Source organism: Chaetura pelagica, unplaced genomic scaffold, assembly GCF_000747805.2.
Source record: "Chaetura pelagica isolate M959 unplaced genomic scaffold, ChaPel_1.0 C11028215, whole genome shotgun sequence".
Taxonomy (NCBI): domain Eukaryota; kingdom Metazoa; phylum Chordata; class Aves; order Apodiformes; family Apodidae; genus Chaetura; species Chaetura pelagica.
This window is the reverse complement of record NW_009962838.1, coordinates 1-584: the sequence shown is the minus strand read 5'-3', so window position 1 is coordinate 584 and position 584 is coordinate 1. Positions and strand designations below refer to the sequence as shown.

At 54.5% G+C, this 584-nt stretch overlaps 1 protein-coding gene across 1 annotated transcript; it reads left to right on the top strand.

Moving 5' to 3' along the window:
• Positions 1 to 91: 91 nt before the first annotated feature.
• Positions 92 to 580, top strand: LOC104395932 (alcohol dehydrogenase 1-like; the record flags this gene model as incomplete). The annotated part of the gene is made up of 2 exons (XM_010005692.1): positions 92 to 311; positions 431 to 580. Coding segments are annotated over 2 exons (370 nt in total), but the record flags the coding sequence as incomplete, so codon positions are not given.
• Between the last annotated feature and the right edge of the window lie 4 nt (positions 581 to 584).

Genomic DNA, 584 nt, shown 5'->3' with positions numbered 1-584 from the left:
GAAAAGCAGGCAGGCAGCTGTCTCTCAAGAGGTCTGACAGTCCCACATGTGCTTTCCTTCATGAAAAACAAATGCTTACTCCTCCCAACAGCTTCTCCGAATCACAATGCCTGCTGCCTGACAAGACCAGCCGGTTCACTTGCAAGGGCAAGCAGATCCACCACTTCCTGTGGGTCAGCACCTTTGCAGAATACACTGTGGTCCCAGAGTATGCTGTGTCCAAGATAGATGCTGCTGCACCTCTGGACAAAGTCTGCTTGCTTGGCTGTGGGTTTTCCACAGGCTACGGAGCTGCCATCAACACTGCCAAGGTTGGTATTCAGGCATATCAAGCACAAGCACTGCATGGCTGCCCTTACACCCTCACCAACCCTGTGTGGCAGAAGCCTCCTCTTCACACCACAAGCTCACGGGGCTCCATGTGGTGCAGGTAAAACCAGGCTCCACCTGTGCTGTCTTTGGTGTTGGAGGAGTTGGCCTCCCTGTTGTCATGGGCTGCAAGGCGGCTGGAGCTTCCCGCATCATTGCCGTTGATATCAACAAGGACAAGTTGGCCAAGGCCAAGGAGCTGGGAGCCACCGACT